This window comes from Geotrypetes seraphini, chromosome 7, assembly GCF_902459505.1.
Source record: "Geotrypetes seraphini chromosome 7, aGeoSer1.1, whole genome shotgun sequence".
In the NCBI taxonomy this organism is placed as follows: Eukaryota; Metazoa; Chordata; class Amphibia; order Gymnophiona; family Dermophiidae; genus Geotrypetes; species Geotrypetes seraphini.
The window spans coordinates 194,431,219-194,451,372 of record NC_047090.1 but is presented as its reverse complement, the minus strand read 5'-3'; the positions used below and the strand labels follow the sequence as shown (position 1 = coordinate 194,451,372).

Genomic DNA, 20,154 nt, shown 5'->3' with positions numbered 1-20,154 from the left:
TCCAGACTCTATGATCTTGGAATCAAGGACTCTGCCCTCCAGTGGTTCACCTCCTTCCTCCATCAAAAGACCCAAACTGTCCTACTAGGGACGCACAAATCTAACCCCAAGCCTAACCCCAAGGCGCCCTTCTATCCCCCCTCCTATTCAACCTCTACATCAGACCTGTCATTGATATAGCGCAGAAATACAACATTAAAATCCACTCCTATGCTGATGACATCCAGCTGCTCCTCCCACTAGGCGAGAAACAAACGTCCCAAATTGCTAACCTCTAACACTGCCTCTCTGACATGAAAATTTAGATTACAAACAACAAACTACAACTGAACGCTTCTAAGACCGAACTCTTATGGATCAGGAAAAAAAGCACCAAATACACATGCCCAACACTAGCATGGGACTCCACTCTACTAACGGCTACAGATCAAGTACGCAGCCTAGGAGTAACCTTAGACTGACACCTATCCCTCTCCGCCCACATATCCCAAGTAGTCTCTACCTCCTTCTACTACCTCCGCCAACTGAGAAGGATCAAACCCTACATCTCCACACCTGACCTGGCCCAACTCCTCTACGCATATGTCCCCTCCAGAATGGATTACTGCAACTCCCTATTTAACGGACTAATCAAAAAAAATCTCAAGCGTCTCCAACGGGTCCAAAATGCAGGTATCTGCCTCCTACACAGCCTCAACTACCATGATCCCATCTCCCCAGCAATCCGCGCTGAACACTGGCTCCCAATTAACCAGCGCTGTGCATTCAAGGCCCTGGCAATAGCACATAAAATAATTTATGCTACCACCCTCTCCTATATAAAATCCAAGCTACCCATCTACATCCCCACCCGCACCCTCCGCTCAGAATCAGAGACACTCCTATGCACCCCCCCCCCCCCCCCCCCCCCGGAAGGTCCCTCCTCTCAGAAACTGCCCGCAAACGCTCCTACAGCCACTACATTCCCCATCTTTGGAACCAACTCCCCCCTCAACTCAGACTACAGAACTCTTAATGACATTCCGGAGAATGGTAAAGACCCTCCTCTTCAACTAAAGGTCACCCTCACTCTACACCCCTCCCCTTAAGCCCCACCTCTACTCTTCCTTCTCCTTTCTAATCTTCCCCTAATTCCTATATAGTCCTCTCTCAGCCTATACACCAACAACTTGTACTTAAACTTGTATTTAAACTACTTATATTTAAACTACTGCTCTTAATTTGCTGTATAGTCCCTATATTTAAACCACTGCACAGTCATGTATGTCCAAACATTTAAATCTACTGTATAATCTTGTATGTCCAATTACACTCCATTGTGAATGTTTACTTGTAGACCGTTCTGAACTACTTGGAGGACGGGATAAAAATCCAAATAAATAAATAAATTTAGTGAATCTGGGCCTTACTCTCTGGTTGCTGGACTTCTTCATGATTTTACAGAAAAGTCAGATTAAGGACAGAGACTCCAAAATATTCTTCAATGTGAACTTTGAGAGCAGATTGTGGTAATCCTACTATAATTAAATAAAGAAAAGTAAACATTTAGATAAAAAAATACCAATAGGAAACCACACTAATGAATCGGTCTATGGTGAGAAAGCCAGGTCAAAGTATGAAGCTATGCATTGTTTTACTTAACCTCTCCCCCTTTTATAAAACCGTGAAAGTGGTTTTTAGCATAGGTCAGTGCGCTGAATGCTCTGCGCTGCTCCCGACGCTCATAGGAACTCTATGAGCGTCGGGAGCAGTGCAGCGCATTCAGCGTGCTGGCCTACACTAAAAATCACTTTTGTGGTTTTGTAAAAGGGGGGAGAGCATTAGCTCTTCTGTTTTTTTCTCATTTAATATTTTATTTTATTTTTTCTTTATTTATACTTTTTATATACATAAAACAATATATATATGAAATAGAGCTATGCCACATTAATAATTAAAGAAAAGTTTACAAATTAGGTCAAATCAGACCAAAAATCAAAGCATTAATTGTGCCCAGAACTCTAAATAAGTCCACATAAGAGAGGGGACAATTCACATTACAGAGAGAATGTATACTTCAAGAAATAAAAAGAAAATCAAATATGCAGAGTTATATTACTTCTTCAAATAATCATTAGGACCTTACTATCTGGGATCAATTGGTATTACTTCACATTGAAGCGCTAGGCATTACTACTCCTTTTCCTTCAAGAAAAAATTGCAACTGGGAGGGTTCAAAAAGATATAAGAATTTTGATCCAATTGAATCAAACACTTCCAAGGAAATCTTAACTGAAATTTTGCTCCCAAAGTTGCCATATATTGTTTTAATTCAAGAAACCTTTTCCTCCTTGTCTGAGTAATTTTCGAAACATCTGGGAACATAGAGATCTTACTTTCTAAGAAGGACACCTCTTTAAGTCTAAAAAATAGCTTCAAGAGTGCCTCCTTGTCTTGATTAAAGACAAACGTCACCAGAAGAGTCGAACAGCAATGACTTCCTCTTCTGAGGTTTCCAACATTTTAGTAATATTCAAAGGGCTAGCTGCCTCATGTAAAGCCAATGAAGAAGAAGACTTATTTTTAGATATAGGCAGAAAATATATATTTTGAAGGGGAGGCAAACAATTGTTAGGGTATTTTAATACTTCCTTCAAGAATTTATAAAAATAATCTTTCGGAGACATTGTCAGCAATTTAGGAAAGTTCAAAATCCTAAGGTTCAATGATTTAGTATAGTTTTCCACCTTCCTTGCAAACAATAGTCTATTCTGAGTTAAGGAAGTCTGAGAGGATTGTAACCCCTGGACTCGCTGGTCTAGGTGATCAACTTTTTTCCCCATGAGTCTTGATGTGCTCCTCCATTTTATCCATTCTATGAGCCTGAATAGTGATCTGGGGAAGGGTTCCAACATAAAATTTGTGCAAGGAGTCTAACACCATCCAAATTGATTCTAGTGTGAATTCAGCTTACCAGTGGAGGGATAGAAAAAGTCTGTCCAGCACTCGCTGAGGTTTCCAACGCCTTCTCTACATTAGATGATCCAGCCGCGGTTTGAAGTGGAGCCAGCAAGCCCTCAGGCTCCACCAGTGACGTTGACTCCTGTCCCTGTGGAGCTCCTGATACTCCCCAGTCTCGCGGCTGTAGAGGAGAGGCAGGTCCCGCGGGACTGAGCAAGGCTTCGCTCCCGAGAGCTGAAATCTCTCTGATTTGGCACTGCCAGTTCGCACTTGGGAGAAGAAGTTAGGAAGTCCGTTATCACATCCTGCCATAGTAGGGAGGGTTCCGTTTGCCAGGCTGAAGAAGGGACTTTTCCTCTTCTTTTTGGCATCTTAATAACCGATTTTACCCTGAAGAACAATGGATAAAACAGGTAGGAAATGTAATATCCACAGGAGGTAACTTCTCAGCGTCCTCACTGCACCACCTCTTGTCCTCCCTCTCATTTAATATTTTACAATGTCAATATATTTGAAAAGCAAATATGGTATTAAATCTAATTCTCCTTGATTGTGTAAATAGTAAATGTGACTTTTTAAGGTACCCATGGTTTATCTTATTTTCATCAATCAGGTGATGGAATACGAGTATGAGCCAGAAATGGAGGAGACCTACCGAAGCAGTATGTTTAAAACCTTCCGTAAAACGCTTGATGATGGTTTTTTCCCTTTCATCATCCTGGACGCAATCAACGACAGAGTGCGTCACTTTGAGCAGTTTTGGAGTGCAGCAAAGACGAAGGGCTTTGAAGTAAGAAATGTGACCAGATATTGGGCAGTCCCTGAGGAGGTTTGTTAGGGTACATATACATTGTGCAAAGCTATCTTCGTTTTTTGTTTTCTCTTGTCAGGTGTACTTGGCTGAGATGAGTGCAGATAACCAAACCTGTGTTAAAAGGAATATTCACAACCGTAAGCTGAAAGAAATAAACAAGGTAAAATACAACAAGATGAGACAGGTTTTCAGAGGTATACTTAGAAAAGGGAGAGTTCTGGACCTGCTTTGTAAGTGCTAAGTGGTTTGGGAATTCTGTTATGTCCTGTCCAGATTCCATATGCTAGGTGTTCAATCCCAACCCGTAATCTGGGAGTTGTAGAGATCCACAAATTTTTCTGAGCACAGAGGTATCTTTAGCCTGAGAGCTAGCAAATATATCCAATTACAATTTCTGCAAGCAATCCATGCAGTGGCTTCAGTGCCTTGATACCCCTTATCCCAGGACAAGCAGGCAGGTATTCTCACTAGTGGGTGACGTCATCCAACGGAGCCCCGATGCGGACATCTCACAAGCATACTTGCTTGTAGAAACTTTAGAAGTTTCGAGTTGTCCACACCGCGCATGCGCGAGTGCCTTCCCGCCCGATGCACCGGGCGTGTCTCCTCAGTTCTTTCTCTTCCGCGGAGCTGAGAAGTTTGTACTTTGAAACTCTCTGCGCGAATGCCCGCGGATTTGGGTCTTTTTTGTGCTCATTCCTGTTGGCTCACGTTGCGTTTTGTTGTTTTAAAAAAAAAAATTTCGTTCAACCATTCAACCGGGCAGGTCACGTGGCCGTGGCCCCGCAGCTTCGACCTTGCAGCGGAGCTTTTTTGGCCTATGTCCCGGCCTGTGTGGCTACCAAGGGAGGGGGGCGGTCCGCCCCGCCCCGTGTGCAGCACAGCCGGCCAGGTCCCCTTACTTTTGTGGCGCTAACCCGACCGACCGACAACAGCCCTGGTCCGACAAACCTCCCTGCCCTTAACCGCGAATCTAAATTACCTTCTTACAGCAGCTGTAAGAAGGAAATTTAGATTCGCGGTTAAGGGCAGGGAGGTTTGTCAGACCGGGGCTGTTGTCGGTCTGTCGGTCGCGGAAGCGCCACAAAAGTAAGGGGAACCTGGCCGGCTGTGCTGCACCCGGGGCGGGAGAGAAGGAGGGGGGAGAAGGACACTGAAAGCACTGGGGAAGACAAAGGGGTGAAGAAGGACGCTGAAAGGCCATGGGGAAGACGGGGTGGGGGGGAAGGACACTGAAAGCATTTGTGGAAGACAGAAGGAGGAGAAGGACGCTGACAGGATATGGGGAAGACGGGGGGGGAGAAGGACGCTGAAAGCACATGGGGAAGACAGAGGGGGGAGAAGGACGCTGACAGGACATGGGGAAGATGGGGGGGGGTGGAGTAGGACGCTGAAAGGCCATGGGGAAGACGGGGGGGTGGAGAAGGATGCTGAAAGGCCATGGGGAAGACAGAGGGGGGAGAAAGACGCTGACAGGACATGGGGAAGATGGGGGGGGAGAAGGACGCTGAAAGGAAATGGGGAAGAGAGAGTGGGGAGAAGACGCTGGCAGGGAAGAAGACAGAGATGCCAGACTATGGGGGGAGCGGAGGGAAGAAGATGGGTGCCAGACCAATTTGGAAGGGGGGAGAAAGGGAGAGGCACAGTAACAGAGCAAATGGAAGACGCAGAAGGAAGAGAGACAGTGGATGGAAGGAACTGAATGAGAACATGAGGAAAGCAGAAACCAGGCAACAAAGGTAGGAAAAGAATTCTATTTCTTTTTTTCTTTTTTTTTTGCTTCAGGATAAAGTAGTATATTAGTTGTGTTGATAAAAATTTATAAACAAAAGAGGCTCTGGTAGAAACCCGTTTACAAAGTATGTATTCTTCCCAATTAATATTTCCAAATTAATAAAGTCTTTTTGCTTATTTGTAAATGGGTTTCTACCAGAGCCTTTAATTCAGTAGCATAATTAAATGAAATAACTATTTCTGAAGTTTATAGGGATGTGTGGGGACGGAGGGGATTCCTCACGGGGACGGGCGGGGACGGAGGACATTCCTCGCGGGGACTGGTGGGGACGGAGGGATTCCTCACGGGGACGGGTGGGATTCCTCGTGGGGACGGGTGAGACTTTGGCGGGGACGGGTGGGATTTCTGTCCCCGCGCAACTCTCTAGTCCGCAATTAAGATATGCGGCGCGGCGGGAGGCGAGTGTGCCGGTGTCTGCTTTGCAGCTCACCTGGCAACAGGGCCGGACTGGCCATTGGGAGGACCGGGCATTGTCCCGGTGGGCCGCGGCCCATCCTCCTGTGCTGGCTGCAGTCCTGTGAGTGGATGTTTAGCCTGCCTGTCTTCCCCTTAGTATCCTATGAGCCAGGCAGTGTGTGAGGGGGAAGTGGGGGGAGGAAGAGAAGCTTCACACTGAGTCTGTCACAGGAACTCAGTGAGGCTGTAGTGTGACTCCACATGTGACATCTTTAATCAGGAACAGTTCCTAGTGCTCCCATGCTAGAGAGGTGAGGATATGGGGGGAAGTTAATGTGTCTAATAATGTGCTCCTCTGTAAAAACCTCTGTATCTTCCATGGGGGACATGCTAAATTCGAGGAAATAAAAAGCTGCTTATGATGATTGCATAGAGAAGTTCAGTAAGCTGAGAGGAGGGCTGGGCTCTCTGTGAACAACCAACACACTAATCCTCTGCGCTGTACTTTATGGAAAACTCAATATAGCAAAAAACAGTAAAGTGTATATGTGGCCCTTCACAGTGCTTTTGTAAACATCATAATAAAATAACAAAGGCTCCAATAATGAAAAATAAAAGTCCTTTTCCCATACACTCAGGTTGCACAAGTCCGGTTTTCACCCGGACAGTATATTTTTTGACCAAAACGGATGTCTACAATTAGTAAAATTCCCCAATCACATATTTTTTTATGGGGACGGATTTGTATACAGCACTTCATTAGATTTTTTTTATTATACAAATTTTATCTTTTTGTAGACTTGAAGTCTTGAACAAAGAAAATGAGTACAGCAAAAAAAGCAAAAACAGATAGTGGAAGACCATTCCAAGAGGCCTGGACAGAGTACATATGGAGTGATTGAACGCAGTGGGAAAGCATTGTGTATTATGTGTAATGAAAGTGTTGTGTCTCGCACATCAAGTGTCAAACGTCACTTTGAGACCAACCATAACAGTGTTGCTGAACTTGGTTTAGCTCAAAGAAAAGAGTTCCTTGTAGGAAAATTAAATAAATATCACTCCCAGTCTCTTAGTTTTAGCAACTATCTTTCAAAAACTAATCATCTTACAGTTGCCAGCTTTCAAATTTCACTGTGCATGGCAAAACATGGTAAGCCCCTCTCTGATGGAGATTTTATCAAAAAGGCAATTTTGGCTGGGAGTAATTCACTCTTCCATGATTTCCAAAACAAGGATAAAATTGTGCAGCGCATCTCTGAGATGCCGCTAAGCAGAAATACTGCAAAAGATAGGGTTCTGCGAATGGCTGCTGATGTTAGTCAACAGCTTACTTGCGACTTACAAAAAGCACCCTTCTGCTCCATGTGCTTGGATGAAAGTACAGATATTACTAACCATGCAAGACTAGCGCTCATTTTGCGTTATGCTACTGGTGACATCATGAGAGAAGAGCTGGTAAAACTGCTGTCTTTGCCTGGAAGAACACAAGGGATAGATATCCACAATGCTGTGATGGAGGCTTTTTCATCACTAGACATAAGTCCAGAAAAAGTAGTTTCAGTTACTAGCGATGGAGCACCTAGCATGGTGGGGACAACATCAGGGTTCATTCATTTCTTTGCTAAGGAAGCAAAACATCCACTGATTCAATTTCATTGCATAATACATCAAGAGGCTCTCTGCGCCAAAGAAAGCAGCAAAAAACTTGACGATGTCCTCAAAGATGTAACAAAAATGGTGAACTTCATCATGGCTCTTAATTTTCGACAATTTCAAGCCCTTCTTGATGAGGTTCAGGCACAATATAACACTTTACTGATGTACAATAATGTCCGGTGGCTGAGCAGAGGACGAGTGTTAGAGAGATTTGTGGCCTGCTTGGAAGAAGTTAGGCTATTTATGAACGAAAAGGGAGAAGACTATCCTCAACTCACCAACATGGCCTGGCTTACCAACCTCATGTTCTTTACAGATTTTACTAACCACCTCTCAACGGTACTCGTCTTAAGAAACTTTACGACAACCTTCTGGTGACACAGGCAGCTAAAATCGACTCTGACATCTCAAAACTTCTGACCAAAACAACAGACATAAAAGAGTTCCGTAAAGAAATAAAAACACTACTGTTCAAAAAATATCTCCCATCACTCTAACTTCCACCCAATGAGTCCCCAATCAACGCCTTTGGAAACACCCACCTATAGTATCTCTTTGTCTGTGATCCAGAATGTACTGTAACTCTTTTACACTACACCCGATTTAACTTGATTCAGTTGACATGTATTATCTTCTGTGATATGTATTATCTTCTGTTATATGTATTATCTTCTGTGATATGTATTATCTTCTGTGAAATTGAAGTATCATAATCCTTTACTGTTCCTGTAACTTACCCTATCCTGAAATGTAATTCTACTGGAACTGCCCAGATAATTTCTATATTGTAATCCGCCTAGAACCGCAAGGCACAGGCGGAATAGAAATCCGTAATGTAATGTAATGTACTAAACAAAAAATTACAAGGCATGGGAAAAACAGCAGAAATGTTTAGTGACATCAAAGCTTTTGAGAGAAAATTGCATGTTTTTGAAAAAGACCTTGAGAGTGGACAGCTAAAATATTTTCCCAACCTAAAAATACATTTGGATAATTCTACAACATTTGTGGACAGTCATAAAAAACACCAGGAAATCCACAAAGCATATTCCACCATTGTAGCCGAAGCAAAGGAGAATTTTAGTAAAAGATTTTCTCAGTTCCGTAAGATGGAGACAACCCTTTCATTTATAACTTCCCCAGAAAAGTCCACATTTGAAGATCTTGATCTTTCCTGCTTACAGTGGTTGGATATTCAAAATTTGGAAATGGAGCTACTGGAATTTCAAGAAAGCTCTATCTGGAAAAGTAAATTCAATGACCTGCGTGCGGCTCTTGAACGTATTGAGTGTGAAAGGGTGACAAATGAAATCACTGCTAGCAGTTCTGAAAATGATATCCTAAAAGCGTGGAATTCTCTGCCAGACAATTTTAAGTCCATGAAAGCACTTGGGATTGCTCTTCTTACTTTGTTTGGGTTATCCTATGCTTGTGAGCAGCTGTTTTCGGCTTTGAATCATATAAAATCTGATGCTAGAAACAGATTAACGGATGACATGAGTGCTGCATGTGTTGCTCTGAAATTAACGCACTATGAGCCAAGGATTGACAAGTTATCAGCATGCATGCAACAACAAAAATCACATTAATTTTTTTCAGAGCATGCCCAATGCATATGTTTACATGAAGCAGTGTTTTCAGTTTGCAGTTAAGACACTTTCTAAGTTATTTAAATATTATTTAAAGATGTTATTTAAAAAAGGGACTTTACATGGCCCTTTTGTATTCCAATCTGGAATTTCCAATAAAAACGGTTGGTTTAATTGAAAGCTCTTTTGTTTTCTTTACATCATATTATTAGAATGTAATGATTTAACTATTTTCTAATTTGATTGTAAATTTTACAAAAAAAACATGTATAGACTCTTTGGGAATACACACCGTGTCTTGACACAGTTAACAGTTTTAAGAAGTTTATCTTTTTTTTTACTCAGGATACATTTGACATGTTATGTGAATAATGCATTTAAAATATATTGTGTAACTGAATCAAATTCTTCCTAAATTCATTAAATTGAATGAAATCATTAAAACGTTATAAATTGCCAATAAATTGAAATGAAAACCAAAGGATTGTGAATCAAATTGATTCTCTGACAATACAAAGATTCCAACCTTTAAAAATGATGTTACATAGTTCAGGCAACTTTATAAAGAGTTTTTAGATACTAAAATCTTGTTATTAAGGTTTAATTGACGTGCTGGCACTTTGAGGAAATTCTTTGGTTTTGTGCGGCAGTTTGGGCACTCGGGCTCAAAAAGGTTAGCCATCACTGCCCTATATGCATGACCTTGCATTTCCCTACATTGAATTTCATCTGCCATTTATTCGCCCACTCCTCCAGCTTGTTTAGGTCCCTTTGTAGGTCCTCACACTCTTCCGTAGTTCTAACCCTTCTACAGAGTTTAGTGTCATCCGCAAATTTTATAACTTCACATTTCGTCCCTGTTTCCAGGTAATTAATAAATACATTGAACAGCAGCGGTCCAAGTACAGACCCCTGCGGAACTCCGCTCGTGACTTTCCTCCAGCCCGAGTAGTGACCCTTCACTCCAACCCTCTGTCTCCTGCCTGCCAACCAGTGTTTGACCCATCTGTGTACGTCCCCTTCCACCCCATGGTTCCACAGCTTCCTAAGTAGTCACTCATGGGGTACCTTGTCAAAGGCCTTTTGGAAGTCAAGGTAAATGATGTCTACAGGTTCCCCTTTGTCCAACTGGCTGTTTACCCCCTCAAAGAAGTGCAGTAAGTTTGTTTGGCACGATCTTCTCTTGCAGAAGCCATGTTGGCTCGCTTTCATCAGCCCATTTTTTTCGATGTGCTCACAGATTCTGTCCTTTATCAGTGCTTCTACCATCTTGCCTGGAACCGATGTCAAACTTACCGGCCTATAGTTTCCCGGGTCTCCTCTTGACCCCTTTTTAAAGATAGGTGTAACATTTGTTATCCCAGGACAAGCAGGCATGATATTCTCACATGTGGGTGACGTCATCTACGAAGCCCCGATGCGGACAGCTTTTTCAAGCAAACTTGATTGAAGATTTAAAGTTTGCTCTGCTGCTCCACGCATGCGTGCCTTCCTGCTCCACTAGAGGGCGCATCTCCCCCTCGTGGTCTCCAGTTCAAATTTTTCCACCGAGCCTAGAAGACGTGTTTTTTAGGCTCTGCCCCAACTGCCTTCTAGCACCACAATTTTTTCTTGTTTTAGTGATTTAGTCGCTGTGCGCGTTTTTTATTTAATTTTTTTATCTGTTCCTGCTCCTTTTTGACCGACCCAGAGGCTTCCAGGTCACCGCGGCCGCGTGGCTACTTGGGCCTCGGCCAGTTTCGTTTTTCTATGTCCCGGCCTTTGACCGGCTTTAAAAAGTGCACCCGGTGCGAGCGGCTTCTTTCCATCACAGACCCGCATCGAATGAAACTGGTCTGTGGTGGAGTACTGGGTAGTGTCTTTGAATGTAAGCCAAGAATAAACATTACCCTTAGCATAATCGTCTGCGTCTCATTGGAATTTCTTAATTTTAGATGCTCTTGTCTTAGTTCTGAGCTGGTCTAAAGACACAGACCAGTTTCATTCGAATTTGGACTTAGGCTCTAGCAGTGGTTCTGAGGACTCTAGCCTGAGATCCAAGTCACCGGTTTTTCAGCCCAGGGGGGACGGAGCAGACAACGGAGACAGAGGGGAGGCAGAAGGAACAACAGGGGTACCAACAGAGGCCAGTATTTCAATACAGATCCGACGTCCCGTCCTCAAACCAGATCGTCAGGACCAATCAATGCATAGTCAATAACTTATCAGGGACCATATTGTCGGATGAACAGCTAAGGGTACTAAACAAAGGCCTATCTTTTGTCCCCTCATGCCACCATGATCCCTTCATTACACGCAGCAACATCGAGCGTTTCATCAGGACTCTTCAAATTAAATTATTTTTTCACAAACAACCTCAGAACTTGGATTTTTCTATTCTCAGGGCGCCTTCCAAATGGGTCCCTCCAGGTCCACTGGATCCAGCTATCCACACGTTTCGTGAACTTGTTCTTAAAGACCTGGAGGGACTAGAGGGTTTTGAGAATACCCACGTTCGTAGGTATTCTAATTTGACCATCAAAGAAAAAGCTGCTGTTGCCATGCTGAGCAAGGACACTTCACGTGTTGTAAAACCGGCTGACAAGGGCGGCTCTATTGTCATTCTCAGTACTCAGCAATACCTCACCGAGGTTGAACGTCATTTATCTGATACCCGCGTGTATTCTCCCCTCACAGGGGACCCCACAGAGACCCTGGTTTCCACCATAGCGACCATAGTTGACAGGGCTTACGATGAGGGCCAGTTAACCAAAGCTGAAGTTAAATTTCTCAAATCTACTTCACCGAGACGCCCTACTTTTCACATTTTGCCCAAGATCCATAAAATGATAAAACCTCCCCCTGGTAGGCCTATTGTGTCCCTGAGGGGCACCGTGTTAGAGCCTTTGTCCAAGTTCCTTGACTGGTTCCTCAAACCTCAAGTAAGCAGTGCTAGGTCTTATCTTAAAGATACCACTCATTTTTTGACCAGCATAGCTCAACTGACAGACATTCAGGACTCTTACATCTTAGTCACTATGGACTTGGAATCACTCTATTCAAACATACCCCAATCAGCAGCATTGGAATTGATCTCCAGAATTTTCATGCAGGATGTCCAACACGATTGGGTGAGGGCTGATTTTCTGATACAACTAGCCCAACTGGTACTTAATCATAATTATTTCCAGTTTGATCACCAGTTCTACTTGCAGAAACATTGTGTAGCAATGGGTACAGCCGTTGCCCCCAGCATTGCAAATCTATACGTTTCCAGTTTTGAGGAACGCTATCTGTATGACTCTATCTGGTTCACTTATGTTAAGATGTGGCGTCGCTTTATTGACGACGTCTTTTGTGTCTGGACGGGTCCAACGGAATTATTACCTCATTTTCTCAACTGGCTTAACTCTCTAGATTGTAACCTGAGATTTACCATGGAGTCCAATGCTAGCCAAATATCATTCTTAGATGTGACAGTCATCAAGTCCCAACACACCTTAATGACCACCTTATACAGAAAGTCTGTTGAGGTCAACAACTACTTGGACTACACAAGCTGCCACCCGACCAGATTGAAACAATCTCTTCTTATTAGCCAGTTTCTACGGGTTAGACGGCTCTGTACTGACACAACAGAATTTCGCAGACAAGCACGTGAATTGTTCATCAGATTCCAAGAAAGGGGTTATCCTTATCCGGTTCTACAGAGGGCCTATCATCGGGCTCTGTATGCCAATAGGGAATTATTATTATCCCCCACTGTTTCCACACAAGAGGAGTCTGGGATCACCTGTGTCTTGAGATTCTCCAATCATGCCAACAGGGTCGCAATGAGCATCCGCAGACACTGGCATGTTCTCCAATTGCATTCCACTTTTCAAGATCCTCCCAGGATTGCATTCTCTCGAGCCAGAAACCTGGCAGACCATTTGGTCCATTCCAGTTATTCCAGCAACATCACAAGAAACGTTGACATGGTTACAGCCCAACACATCAAATGCAATGCAACTTGTGACATCTGCACTTCTACTTTAGAAGGAAAGAGTTGGCAACATCCGAGAACTAAAAAATGCTACAACTTTAAATCACTGACCTCATGCAGATCTAAATGGGTGATATATGTTATTCTGTGTCCTTGTGACATGTTATATGTTGGACGTACTCAAAGATCGATCAGGACCCGTCTCATAGAACACAGGTCACATATACACACGGGTTCTATGACTGCTCCCATGGTTCCCCATTGTATACTAGCCAACCACTCCTTTCAAGATCTCAGGTGGTTTGTTATGGAACAAGTTTTTGAGGATTACCAGGGAGACAGATTGACTCGACTTCAGTACAGAGAACAATTTTGGATATTTGAGCTCCAATCTTTAACCCCCAAGGGTCTGAATGACTATATTGAGTGGCAACACACTTACTGAATGTGAATGTTTCTTTAAAGGATTTGTCTCGAGTCTCTTTGCAAGTTTTCTTGGTCAGGTGCTTGGTCACCTGACTATTTCATTCCACCTGTTTCTGTTTTTGCGAGTTAAAAAGAGGGCGTCCTCTCCAGTCCAGTGCCATTTCTTTCCTGCTTTACTTACGAACTTGAGAGTCATTGAGCAGTGCGGTTCCTGAGGAAGGGGGCGTTCACCCCCGAAACGGAGTCCGTTGGACGCTTACTTTGCTTACTGCTTGTGGATCATCACCTCCACTACACACGGAGAAGCTAAGTTCTTTCAGGCTGTGTATTTTCGAGTTTGGTTGGATTTGGACACTAACTTTCCAGTTTGGCCCCCAGCTTAGGGGTAAGAGATGAATTCCTTCTTCATTTTGATAATGTGTGTTTTTTTCATTTGAGTTTTTCACACATTGCACTTTTGCACTATTCAGGCACTAGAAATATTATCCGGAGCAAGCCCGGGGATGTTTCGCAGTTAACACCTTTCTAGGTGTAAACCCGCGACAGCTTTTCCCTGGAGATTCCAGAGGTTGCTGTGTGACTGAGGGCTTGTCCGTTTAATACTCTTAAATCATAGATTTCTCCTTATTTTTACTCAGTTTGGAGTCTGACTTCATCTCTTTCCCCTAATCTTTGTAGACTTCTTGGGGTGTGGGAGGTTCTTTATTTGTTATTGTAGTAATATGTAGCCCATCAGTGCAATATAGCTTCTTGTCCTTCCATGTATTTCCCCATCCTCCTATGTACCTGAAGCCTTCTTGATGACACCAGGCTCTGAGCCATCTATTAAAGTCCTCTGTGTTTTTCACTCTTTGCTCTCCTTTTCCATATGCAGGCAGTATTTCAGAAAAAGCTAAAGTCTTTACAAAAGGTTTCACGCCCTCACCAAGCTCCCGAAAAGCTTTCTGTGCTGCAAGTGTGGAGTTGTTGGCCAGGTCATTTGTTCCCAGATGGATAACAACATCAGTGTTAAAATCCTTAGTTTCTTCCTTAATTATAGTCAGTATTTGCCTGGAACTCCTGGTAGCTGAGGATCCTGGAAGACATTTCACTATTTTGGACTCCTCGCCCTGTGTTCCAAGGTTAATGCCTCTGATGATGGAATCCCCCAACAGTAATAGTTTTCTGTTTTTGGCTTTTTTATTTGTACTTAGGGTGCTCTTGTTCTCTTGAGTTTCCTTCATTGGTTCAAGTCCCACCTCCCTTCTGTTTTCCTGAGTATCGCAGTGCACTAGTGGAGCGAAGGAATTCTGTAGAGGTAATATTAGTGAAGGTGGATGTTTCTGTGTTATATGTCGCAGTCTTCCTGAGCCTACTGTGACCCATTTATTCCTGGGCTGTTTTATTCTTTGAGGTAGAGGTGATAAGTTGATATGATTTTGTGGAGTGATGGAAGCTGCTTTAATTGTGTTCAATTCCTATTTAAGGTTGCAGAGCTCCTCTTTAATACTGGCAAGTTGAAGACAGATGGGGCAAGCCTTAAGCCTCCAAATAGTATGTCTTGGAATTAAAGCACCACAGTGATTGCATAGAATAAAGGTCATCTTGATTGGTTGTGAAGTGACTTGAATTGAGTAGTCCTGATTATATGGGTCTCTATATATGAATAGTGGTCCCTGGGGTTGGTGGGACTATAAGTAAGACTACTAGTAAGGTAGAAATATAGGCTCTATACCACCTAAAACACAGTATTTTAAACAAAACTGCAGGTTCTATCAGTGCTACCCTAAAACACAGGATTTATAACAGGATTTTCCCTACTTTAGTCACCCTGAGCCACAGGCACCAGAAATATAGGCTCTATACCACCTAAAACACAGTATTTTAAACAAAAATGCAGGAAGAGGAAATAAGATTTAACAGAGGAAAGAGAAGGATTTTTTTGTGCTTTTTTATATTTTTTTTAGTAAGAAACAGGGAGGAGAAGAGAAATTAAGCAGATATAATGCTGAAAACCAGTCAAAAAAGCAGAATATGAAATGCTGAGTAACTTAGCTTTTAGATGTTTATAGGGCAGCCTTGTTCAAGCCACTGAAAGATGCTTCTCTTCTGGATCTGACATTCAAGACTGTCTTTTTGGTCGCCATTGTTTCAGCACAGCGTTTTTTGGGGCTTCAGGCTCTTTTTCATATAGGGCATTCTATATCTATTGTCCGGACACGGGAGTTGTCTCTGTACCTTCCTTCCTTTCTACCGAAAGTGGTTTCTGCCTTCCATTTCGAACAGGAAGTTCATTTGTCTGCTTTTCCTTCCTCAGGCTCAGAGAGAAAGGATCAGATCTTGTGCAAGTTGGCTGTCAGGGGAGTCTTGCTCCACTGTTTGGAGAGAACTAATGTTTTCCGGCTGTCTGATTGTCTATTTATCCTGACTGCTGCGCCTCGGAAAGGACATAACAGAATGGAAGATTAGGTTTATACCTTCGATAATCTTCTTTCTGTTAGTCCCTGTAGAATTCCATACGACCCACCCTATCTGTGTACATTCAGTTATTTGGACTAGCCTGCTTCTTTCTGCCTTGATGATTCTCCTTACAGGCTTGAACACTTCCCAGCCAGTTGACAGATCATGTGGGGAGTTTTCTGTGAGTATGTATTACCGAAGGCCTTTCTTGGGGTGCTCGTTGCACATATCAGGTTAGTTCTACATTGTTCCTCAATGTTTCTGAGTTACCTTTGTGCCTGTTTATAGCTTGTTAATATTTTGCAGAGCAAACCAGTTCAAGAATTTCTTATGTTGCTGGAGATCCTCCCCCGTACCCCCTTCTCATGAATTTGTCCAGGTATGTTGCTTGGCTTTGGGACTTAACTGGATATGTTTGCTAGCTCTCAGGCTAAGGGGGTGGAGCATGTGCTCAGAAATGTTTGTGGATTTCTGCAACTCCTGGATTGCGGGTTGGAATTGAACAACTAGCATATGGAATCCTTCAGGGACTAACAGAAAGAAAATTATCAAAGTTATAAACCTAATCTTTCATTGGGGCCAAAGTGTGTTGGCAGGGTTAAGCATAAGGAAAGAGGAGTATGTTGATAAGTTTGAAAGTTCAGCTTTTCATTTTGTTGTGGTTATCTTCAGATGGCTGATACCTGGGAGAGTGCTCCTCGACATATGATGCGCTTAGATGTTCGCTCCTTATTGCAAGATGCTGCCATTGAGGAGGTGAGTGCCACAGTACATATTATCTGTTTTAGTACTCTAAAGATTTCTTCACAGAGGAGTATAGATAGAGGATTACTGCACAGGTCCTGAACTTGTTGGGCCGCCGCATGAGCGGACTGCTGGGCACAATGGACCTCAGGTCTAACCCAGCGGAGACATTGCTTATGTTCTTATAAAGTCTCTGTCAAAGCACACTCCAGTCCATCTACACCAGGGGTCTGCAACCTTTAAGACATAAAGAGCCACTTGGACCCGTTTTCGAAAAGAAAAAAAAACTTGGAGCCGCAAAACCATTATAAAACAAATCTAACACTGCATATATTGTTTCTTATCTTAATGCTATATACAGGATCACTAAATTGAAAATAAAATCATTTTTCCTACCTTTGCTATTTGGTGATTTCATGAGTCTCTGGTTGCACTTTCTTCTTCTGACTGTGCATCCAATCTTTCTTCCTTTCTTTCAGCCTCCTGTATGTTTCCTCTCCTCCAGACCTCATTCTCTCCCCCAACTTTTTCTTTCTGTCTCCCTGTTCCCCCTTCTTTCTGTCTCCGTGCCGTCCCCCAAGCCACTCGGTTTGCTGCCACCGCAATCGGGGAACAGCCCCCAAGCCACCGCCGTCCCAAGCTTTCCCTGCAGAAGTGTTGCGCTGACCAGCATTCCGCTCCCTGACGTCAATTCTGATGTAGGAGAGGAAGTTCCAGGCCAACAAGGCATTTCTCCTCATTCCATCCAGCCTGAGCCCCATCTCTCCTTGATCCAGCATTTCCCTTCTGTGTCTGTCAGAATTACCATTCCACCTATTTTCCAGCATCCCCCTTCTTTGTGTCCATCTCACCTATATCCCTATCTCACCACTTTTTCAGAATCTTCATTTGTCTCTGTCCTTGTCTTTACCCCATGTTCACCATTTGCCCTTTCAATGTCTTTATCTCCCCCCCACACACACACTTTTTCAGTATTACTTCTATGTCTCTATTTCACCTCCTCTTCATGTTCCCTCTGTATCTCTATCCTTATTCAGTAGGTCCTGCTTACCCTTTCTCTTCTTTGTGTCACTATCTCCATTTTCAGCTTTCCCCCCCTTTTCCTTTGTTACTGCACCCTGTAGCTAGAATCTTTCCACCCTCCCTCCACTCAGGCCCAGCCCAGTATGAAATATTTCCTTTTGTTTCCCTCCCCTCTCTCTTTCTCTCTCTCTTCTGCTCCCTCACCCACGAGTCCTGCATCTGGCCCTCTCCCTTCTACCTGCACCTGGCAACACCCCCCTGCTCCGCGGCTCTCTTCAGCAACTTGTCAGCAGCGGTGATCAAGACAAGCTGCCGACATCGAGGCCTTCCCTCTACGAGTCCCGCCTTTGTGGAAAAAGGAAGTTGAAACAAGCGGGACTCGCAGAGGGTAGGCCCCGACGTCAGAAGCTTGTGTCGATCGCTGCTGCTGAGTTGCCGAAGAGAGCCGCGGAGCAGGGGATGTGGCCGGAAGCAGGTAGAAGGGAGAGGGAGATAGGAAGGCTGTAGATCTCCGGAGCATGACACCGACCCCGGCCAGGATGATTTCTTTTTCAGACGTGCACCTTACAAGTCCGGCGTCACGGCAGGAAATAGCCATGCTGAGCAGTGAGCTCAGCACTACACAGATGAAAGCCTTGCTTGCTGATTGGTCCGGCGGGGCGGGGCCGCCGGACCAATCAGCAAGCAAGGCTTTCATCTGTGTGTGCTGAGCTCACTGCTCAGCATGGCTATTTCCCGCCGCGACGCCGGACTTGTAAGCTGCATTCCTGCGTGACACACTACCGGAGCCGCAGCAAAGGTGGAAAAGAGCCGCATGCGGCTCTGGAGCCACGGGTTGCCGACCCCCGATCTACACCCTCCTAGCCATTGAAGCCTTACCCAACCCATCCTCCACCAAATGGCCATATACAGACACAGACCGTGCAAGTCTGCCCAGTTACTGGCCTTAGTTCTTCAATATTTACTATTATAATCTGATTCTAGATCCTCTGTGTTCATCCCATGCTTTTTTGAACTCCGTCGCCATTTTCATCTCCACCACCTTTCTCGGGAGTGCATTCCAGGCATCCACCACCCTCTCCGTAAAGAAGAATTTCCTTACATTGCTCTTGAGTTTCCCACCCCTCAACCTGAAATTATGCCCTCTGGTTTTACCATTTTCCTTTCTGTGGAAAAGATTTTGTTCTACGTTAATACCTTTCAAGTATTTGAACGTCTGAATCATATCTCCCCTGTCCCTCCTTTCCTCTAAGACAGACAAGGGCAAACTATGGCTCACGGGCCAAATCCGTCCCATTTAGCTTTTTAACCCAGCCTGTGGCGTTGGAGGCGGCTGTAGTTTGCCCTTGTCTGCAGTGTAAGGTAGGGTTTCTAAATGCGTGGTATATGGGCCGCCCGTCCTTTCGCTGCTGCCACTCATCCACTATATTTACTTACAGCCCAGCTGGTGCCACAGGGAAGGGAAGGGCCAGGCGTGTACCCACAAGCCTTCTCCTGATGTCAATTCTGACGTTGGAGAGAAGGTCCGGGATTGGCTGGAGAAGACTTGTGGGTATGCGCCTGGCCCTTCCCTTCGTTGCGGCACCAGCGGGGCTGTAAGTAAATATAGTGTGCGAGCGGCGGTGGTGAGCAGATTGTCGGGCTGGTGCCGGACTGGGAGGGGGAGGAGGAATTGGCAGCAGGTCAGCTTGGGGTGAGAGGGGGAGGGAGTAAGGGGACACTAAGGACATAGGAAGGAGGCAGTGGGGCACTAGGGGCATAGGAAGGAGACATTGGGGCACTAAGGACATAGGAAGGAGGCACTGGGGCACTAAGGACATAGAAAGCAGGCACCGGGGGCTTAGGAAGGAGACAATGGGGCACCAAGGACATAGGAGGGAGGCACAATGCACAAAATGAAAATTTGCGAGGATTCAGCAGCAAGAGTGCTGTTTCCTCCTGCCGCATCAGACACCCCTCCCCCCCCCCCCCCCCCCCCCCCCCAGGTCGCTCGGCTCCTCTGTCAAATTTAAGAACCCATTGTGGCCTATGGGTCAAAAAGTTTGCCCACCCCTGCTCTAAGGTATACATAGTCAGGTCTTCCAGTCTCTCCTTGTACGTCTTTTGGCGCAAACCTCCTGTCATTTTCGTCGCACTCCTCTGGACCGCTTCAAGCCTTTTTGTGTCCTTCGCCAGATACGGTCTCCAAAACTGAACACAATACTTCAAATGGGGCCTCACCAATGACCTGTACAGGGGCATCATCCCCTTTGTTCTTCTACTAGTTATGCCTCTCTTTATACAGCCCAGCATCCTTCTGGCAGCAACCACCGCCTTAACGCATTGTTTTTTCGCATATCAGCCTCTCACCTCCCAGCATATACGGCTC

The 20,154-nt window shown here is 44.4% G+C and overlaps 1 protein-coding gene across 1 annotated transcript in view; it reads left to right on the top strand.

Annotated features, from left to right (window-relative positions):
- YLPM1 (YLP motif containing 1) overlaps window positions 1-20,154 on the top strand; it is a 500,153-nt gene that overhangs the window by 377,780 nt on the left and 102,219 nt on the right. The window contains 3 exon segments of the mRNA XM_033952197.1: window positions 3,554-3,730; window positions 3,831-3,914; window positions 16,692-16,775. Coding sequence (XP_033808088.1) covers window positions 3,554-3,730; window positions 3,831-3,914; window positions 16,692-16,775 — 345 coding nt within the window.